Source organism: Anser cygnoides, chromosome 16, assembly GCF_040182565.1.
Source record: "Anser cygnoides isolate HZ-2024a breed goose chromosome 16, Taihu_goose_T2T_genome, whole genome shotgun sequence".
Lineage (NCBI taxonomy): Eukaryota > Metazoa > Chordata > Aves > Anseriformes > Anatidae > Anser > Anser cygnoides.
The window spans coordinates 6,525,775-6,533,457 of NC_089888.1; the positions used below are offsets into that span (position 1 = coordinate 6,525,775).

The 7,683-nt window shown below is 44.3% G+C and overlaps 1 protein-coding gene across 1 annotated transcript; it reads right to left on the reverse strand.

Annotated features, from left to right (window-relative positions):
- Positions 1-859: 859 nt before the first annotated feature.
- FAM210B (family with sequence similarity 210 member B) lies at positions 860-4,228 on the reverse strand. Its single transcript, XM_066978370.1, has 3 exons — positions 3,990-4,228; positions 2,033-2,205; positions 860-1,297 (listed from the first exon to the last, which is right to left on the reverse strand). Exons 1-3 carry the CDS (start codon positions 4,155-4,157, stop codon positions 1,081-1,083), a joined length of 558 nt encoding a protein of 185 aa, XP_066834471.1. The 5' UTR covers positions 4,158-4,228; the 3' UTR covers positions 860-1,080.
- Between the last annotated feature and the right edge of the window lie 3,455 nt (positions 4,229-7,683).

Here is a 7,683-nt window from a genome sequence, read left to right on the forward strand (position 1 = left end):
TTCAACTGTCTGTCAGACAAAAGCATAAAAATTACTCTTGATAATCTCTGAATTGTGATGTCCGGACTTCAGTTGCAGATCTGAGATTCATCCACAGGAGCAGAAAGCAGCTGTGGTCCGTTTTCAGAAAAAAAAAATAATAAAAAATGTCCCCAATACAAAAGTTAGACCTCAGTACATGAAAAACCCATAGATACTTTGCATCTGACTTGGTCTTTGGAATATGTTCACACAGGAGGTAATTCTGGTTACACTGATTTCGCTAAACTCAGGATTTCTTAGTTTATAGCATTAAAAAAAAACCAAAAACCAACAAAAACAAACCCCACCAACCTTAGGAAGGACAGAAAAGCACATTTTCAAACAACAAAGTCTTGAAACATGGAAGCAACACAAAGGAACTGTAGTTTCAGAGAAGTACATGAAGTACATTACCAATTCTAGCTAAAGCAATTATCACTGTGCAATAATTAAGCATATGGGTACACTCACTAAAGTTAGCCTGGCATGGGTGTTGGATTGGAAGACTGGGATCATAACATGTCTTTTATAAAAAAATAAACTCCCACATACCGCCTTAGATCCCAATATATATTTGCTTACCAAAAGACCTATTCATATAGTAGGATATTGTTTATTCCACAGACTATTAGGAAAAGAACCTTAATTTATTTCCTAGTAATAAGTACACAGTAATAAACTACTGCTGCAGCTGTATTTTGATATGAAAAAAGTTATAGTCCAAAAAACTAGATTATAAAGACCCAGAACTGCGTGTTCGAAAGACTGCTCATTGTCAAGCATTTATATTACCACTTGCAGTGGAAGACAGATATTTTAACAGCTATTTCTGAAAAAAAAAAAAAAAAAAAAAAAAAAAGAGGTGGCAAAGGGAAAAAAGATAAGGAGAGCACTTTTCACTGCATTACATTTACCTGAAAGAACAAGTGAGAAATGCACGAGAAGGTCAGCATTAACATGAATCCAAATAAGTATTTTAAAGAAATTTATCCATCTGAAAAGCTACATGAATATTGAACATTAAAAAACAAAAAAAGAGTAAAAAACAATAAGAAGTTATCATGGATTTGGGGTAGGAGGTTTGAAGAAACCAATCTTCCGGCAGTATCGGACAATAAATGGCACAGAAACTATAGTAATGCTGATTCGTACTGGAGCAAACAATTTGTGAATAGCATATGCCAACACAAATGTGCTTGTACCAGCAGCCATTTTAGATTGCAGCGATGATTCACTGAAACCAAGTTTGAAGAGAACTGCAGTCATATCCACACCACTGTGGAAAAAGAAAATAAGACTTCTTAGCTTATTTTAAAACTGCACAATGAAGAATATAAATTAAGAGTATTGTTTACTCAGGGAATTTAACATGGCATACTTTCAACTCTGGAATTTGTTTAATTTTAAATATTAAATAATAAAAAACAAATTCTTCCAGCAGTAACAGCCAAGGTCCCTATGAAGTCAAGTATCTTCTTAGCTATACACCTGTGCAGCTACAGCATGGAGAATATTCAGCACCACCCTCAGCATTTCCTACCTGTCTCTGTTATCTGGCATTTTCTTTTTTAACCTGATCCTCTGTTTTAGTGGCTGTTGCCTTCCGCAGTTTGAACGGAGTTCAGCACCCAGAAAAATAAATTTATCTCTAAGCTCCAGCACTTTCATATGGCTCTATCTCTACAGGCCATACCACTGTTTGAGAACAAAAGATATCTCTGCAGAACCAAATAAATTCTTCTTTAGTTACTCTGGCACAGTCTCTACTCTGTTGTTTTCACCAGCCCACCACAGACCATGAACTTTCACAGAATGACCAAGCAAGTTTATATTCACTCATACCTGACCGGAGACTAGATACATTTATGGATCAATCAATACTCAAAATTCAGAAGATTCCTGTATATAGCTCAAACAAGCACAGAGCAAATCTCTTTCCAGAAATAGGCACAATGGTAGAATATTTTTCTTGTCTAACCCATTACCTAGAGGCTATACAGTCAAACCATACCTTGACACAGCCAGGTAGAAGATTCCTAGAGACACTAATGAAATTCCAACATGGAATGAAACCCCTACAGCACCATATTCTTTGAAAACTTTTTTCAGTTGCTGGGATTTATTGAGTTTCTTGTTTTCACTGCTGAGATCTGTGGCTGCCTTTTCAGGGGATCCACCCACATCCTAAAGAGAAAACAAAATATTAATTTGCATTAAGCACAATATTATATTCTAGCCAGTTGAATAGACTTGAAAGAATAAGCAATTGGCTTGTGTACAGTGCTGCTTGGAAGGCTTTGGGAAAGCTTGTAACGTGCTTTTGCTTTTTCATTTCAGGATAGCTGATGCCTGTAGGCAGAGTCCATACAAGTTCCCATTTTCCAACTATTCACATCAAACAGGTGCACTGAGCTTGGTGCAAGTTCTTACATAATGCAGGTTCCATCATTAAAAAGAAGTGTTATGGTCCCAGCCTTCCATCTGATCCAAACGGGTGCCATGGCACACTCATGCAGCTTTTGAGAGGTGAGATTGAGGTGCCAACGAGATTTCTGCTTATACCAAGCTCAGCTTTGTACAGTGAATTCTTGTAACACGGCTAGGCAATTGATGGCACTGGAAGCCTACACGATACTACACTGATTCCAGCGTGCTAACAACTTACTGATAGAAGAGGTCCAGTATTCAGGCTCCTACAAAGAACCCTCTGTAGGTCTGCTGACAAAAGGAAGAACCAGGGGAGCGCTACTGCTTTGGGTTCATTCTTGGACTTGGCAAGATTGTCAGCTAGGATTTATTCTGATTCTTGTATTTTTAAAGTTTTCAAACATAATGAATAATGTTAATTTTTTTTATTTTTATTCTTTTACTTTGGCTCATGAACCAAGACAGTATGTGAATAGAACTGAAACTTGACTAAGAAAGAAAAATGTCCAGAAAGAAAGAAAAAAAAAAACACAACAAAAACTACCAACAAAAAACCTAACTCACCCAACCCCTTTTTTGCTTAAGCCAGATTTAATACTAGAAGGTAAATGAAGAAACAATGTTCAAATACTTGTTTTTAAAACAAGCTCATTAAGCAAAAGACAAGGTTCACAGGTAGATAACCTAAGTATTTCCAGCCACATAACACTGTGGCTGTACTACACGGCTGCTACTTCACCACGTACAGCAGTGTTTCTGAAGTCATTCTCAGTCTTCAGTTTTATTAAAGGGAAGGAGAAAGAATTCTGGTTTTAAATTCCATTCCATAAAATTTAGATACCAAGTTACTGACTGGGACTACTTGAATTAACCAAGCAGAACGGTCTCATAACCCCTACTGCCAAAACCGGCACCACATGCTTAGCCAAGCACACTCATTTTATTCAACAGTGCGATTTTCCTAAAAGCCAGGCATGGTTTGAATGGTATTTGAGCTTTTCATACAGTGATTTTGTCATCCAAAGAACGATGAGAACGATCTATTTAAGGAGCCGAATACGAGGGTTGATTTCAGAGTAAAACATTTCATTTCAGGTGCCACGAAAAGAGGAGCCGACTGCCCACGGAGACAGGTGTGCCTCAGAGGATCCCCCGGGCCGGTGCCCCACAGACATGTTTGCAAAACGGCTCGTGAGCACCGAAACCCAGCTCCTTCTCCGTTCACCCCTGCTCTGAGGGCCGCATGCCAGGCAGCTTCTGGACGGTGTCGAGGCAGGATGCTTAGTAAGCACAGTGATCACTGGACCGCCCAGTACGGCCCCGTCCGGCTGGGCGAGGAAAGCAGCCCACCAGCCACACAACCCCACCACCGGTCCGCTCCACCCCCATCACCCCGAACCCCACCTTCTGCCCCCAGAACAGCCCCCAACCACCACACAACGCCTCCCGGCCACGCGAGGCTGCCCCCCCCCCCCCCCAGCTCCCCGCGGCGCCACCTCCAGCGGCGAGCACAGCGCGGAGGGGCCGCCCCTACCGCCTACCTTGGCCGAGCTGCCGGCGGCGGCCCGCAGCGCTAGGAGAGGGGCCGGCGGGCTGAGGGGAGCCCGGCCCGGGGGCGGGGGGCAGCAGCGGCGGCGGCGGCGGGCGGCGGCGGCGAGGGGGGGCCCGCGGGGCGGCGGCGGGCCCGTGCGCAGCAGCAGGCGGAACATGGCAGCGCCCGGCGCGTGCGGGCGGGCGCTCAAACCTGAGAAACGCCGCAGCCGGCGGCGGCGCGGGCGGGCGGGAGCCCGGAGCTGACAGCGGGGCGGGCGGCGGCGGGCGGCCTCCTTCTTAAAGGGGCAGCGCCCGCGCGGGGAGGGGAGGGCGGGGGGGGGAGCGTGGGGGGTGCCCGCTGAGGCGGGCGAGGCCCTGAGGTGGGACGGGGCAGGGTGCGAGTGTAGGGGTGTCGATGTCCTGAGGGGTGTCGTGGCACCCCGGGGGACAGAGGAAGCCTTCTGACAGGCAGAGGTCACACGTGTGAAGCATTGTTGGCATACCACAACCCTAACGTGCAAAATAAGAATTAAAGGCACCAATAAAGTACAGCCCCTGTGGGACAAGTGTGGGAGGTGGCGGGGAGGTGGCCCTGGCAGGGGGCTTCCTGTGTCCCCGTGAGATCCATTTTTAACTTTGATGGGAAAAATCCATCCATGCCGGACTGGGGCAGGCCCATGACAATTCCTGGACACTTGTGGTGTGATTCCTGGACATTTGTCGTGTCATTTCTGGATATTTGCAGTGTCATTTCTGCACATTTGTGGCGTTTGTGGTGTTTCAGCCATCTAACCTTCCAGGAGGGCCCAGGATGTACCCTGGGGTGCATCAGTAAGGCAATGCTAGCCGGCCAAGGAAAGGGATTGTCTTGTCATTGTCATACAGTCAGTGCTCTGTGCTGGTGCAGCCTCACCTCGAGCACTGTGTGCAGTTTTGGGCAACACAATACAAGAAAGAGGTAAAACTATTAGAGGAGTCCAAAGAAGGGTATGCAAGAGAAAAAGGATCTAGAGGGGAAGATATTCAGGAGTGTCTGAAGTCATTTGGTTTGAACACTTGGCCTAGAGAAGTGGCGACTAAGGGGAGGCCTCATGGCGGCCTGCAGCTCCCTCACGAGGGGAGCGGAGGGGCAGGCGCTGAGCTCTGCTCTCTGGGGACAGCGACAGGACCCGAGGGAATGGCATGGAGCTGGGACAGGGGAGTGTCAGGCTGGGGGTTAGGGAAAGGTTCTGCATCCAGAGGTGGTCAGGCACTGGGACAGGCTCCCTAGGGCAGCAGTCACAGCACCAAGCCTGTCAGAGTTCAAGAAGCATTTGGACAACGCTCTCAGGTACACGGTCTGATTTTTGTGTGGTGCTGTGTGGAGTCAGGAGTTGGACTCGATGATTCTTGTGGGTCCCTTCCAACTTGGTGTATTCTATGATTCTATGCTAGTGAGCGTGGCTTGATGCCTGCTTGTTGACCGCTACCCCGCACGATACCAGGGATTTCACAACTCCACTGACCGCAGTTTCCCCAAATGGTGGCTCCTTGCCATGACTGAAACGTCTCACTACTCGCGGAGGGTAAAAATTGTGTAACCGTATTGCTGTGCAGACACAATGCATCAGCCTGCTAAGCTCTGGCAATAAAATACTGCTTTTTTCCCTAGTTATTCAGCATTTCCTCTTCAGGCCAGTTGTTTTTATGGTGGTGTAAGCACATAGGGCAGTACAATAGGGGAACTGTGTCAGATAAATAGGAAGTTCTCCCTCCGGAAGAGCTTGCAGTTTAGGAGCACAAGCTGAAACGGCACAGGACAGCACTGAATGGCACAATGCTGAAACAGCATGGTGCGTGGCTCTTGTTAAGTAGGATGCACCACCGAACAGATGGGTTTCGAGGAGTGTCTCGCAGGAAGAGAGGGAGAGAGCTTTGCATGCATTAAAATAGTCTGTTCAGGGCAAAACAAAGAGCACTGCCAGTTCTAGGGTTTTACGCTTTTTTTAGTTCTTGCTTCATAAATCTAGTCTCTCTCTGAATGCTTTGCAGAGGAATAATTTCTCAGAACACGATTTCATGTATTTATTATGTTTTTCTATTACTGTTCCAAAGCAGTTTGCTAATGGGCTTTCAGTGACTATACACTAGCACCACCTAAGCAGAAAGATGACATTAGCATGGCAGGGCTGTAATCATAGCACACGACAATTTGGGCAATTTTTTTTTCCTGAATTATATCAAATCCTGTGAGTAATGTCACTCAGTATAGGAGATGCAAGTTAAGTTCCACTGGCATGGACTACCGCTGGGCTCTTTGCTTAGTAGCTTTCTGTTCCTTACAAACCAGATCTAGGAACTTGGAATCATAGCTGCAAGTTTTGATGAAGAAAGTACTGAGAGCCGTGTTTCTGCCTGAGATTTTCCGAAAAGAAATTTGTAAGCAGGTGCAACAAAATGCAGGTGTTATAGTCCAACTCATTCAGGATTGCCAGTGCAAGTGATGTAGAGGTGGTCTGTCCATATGCACTGCAGACTTCCCTCTGTCTGGCAGATGCTTCAGAGGCATTGCCTGGTAGATAACACAGAGCTACTCTCCTGTGGCATATGTTTTATGCTGCAGCTGGAAATCTAGAAATCCTGGGAAAGTGGAGAAAAGAGCAATAGGTCAGTTAATGAGGCATAAAAGCAGAAGAGCTGGCAGTTTTAAACACTCTGTCTGGCTGTCTCAGAAATCTCAGTGGGAGATTTTGCTTAGAAACAGGAAGCAGCAATACCACAAACATCAAATGATAGATGCTCATTGAAAAGCAAGCAAACACCCTGGCTTAAGATACTTGAATATAAACATAGTTTGCAAGCACAAAGGGAACTAAGAGATTGCGAAATAGATAGTATCTAAAATGTAAGCAGAAGATGCACTTCAATTTCAATGAGGCAAACTTTTTCTGTAATGACCATCCTCATATAATTTGTCTCAGAATTGTTTGTCATGCTTTTATCAGAAAATTTGTAATGAAGTAACATAGAGATATCCTTTATCAAGATATCTATTATAGAGCCCTTACACTTTTCCTCCCATAATTTGACTTTTTGAATGAAAATTTTCTCCTGTCACTTTTACAGCTCTGTGGAAACAATGGCAGAATTGAAGTATTCTATGACATCCGATTTCTGTAACTGGAAATCCACCCTGAAAAAAAAAAATCCATGTTGCAAATCCATTGGTCAGTCTACGGTATGCCAACAGCACAAGCTAAGTAATGCCACTGATATTTGTGGGACCCTGCAATCAGCTTATTCAGGAGTTAAGTTCATTTGTAAGGATAAATGTGATTAATAACTCAGGAACTGCTAACTTTTAATAATGTCTCAATCAAACTACAATGATATTCTGGTGATGAGGAAACCTTAGAAGTCTTCTAAGTTTTATAAATTGTATGAGAGCAAATTTGTTGTACGTTTTTCAAATCTTTCCATTTCTTAATAATCTAGGGATAGTGAATGTGATAGCTCCTAAATATAATGCCTTCTAATGGGCATGTAGGAATTGGTTCCTGTGTGAGAGTGGGAGGCAATTGCTTATGCGTGATGGAAGCTGTATCATTTAGTATTATTATAAATGTAGTAATGCCATGTACCATAAATATAATGAGACAAGTTGGGATCAGATCACGAACCTCATTCAGAAAAGAAGCTAAAGTAATTTTTTTTATATTATAG

Excerpts from the sequence above, each read along its gene's own strand:
- FAM210B (XM_066978370.1), bottom strand. The coding sequence starts at position 4,157 with ATGTTCCGCCTGCTGCTGCGCACGGGCCCGCCGCCGCCCCGCGGGCCC. Across the intron at positions 2,206-3,989 it reads CCGCCGGCAGCTCGGCCAAG|GATGTGGGTGGATCCCCTGA; the intron begins GTAGGCGGTAGG and ends TTTTCTCTTTAG. Across the intron at positions 1,298-2,032 it reads TTCTACCTGGCTGTGTCAAG|TGGTGTGGATATGACTGCAG; the intron begins GTATGGTTTGAC and ends CTTTTTCCACAG.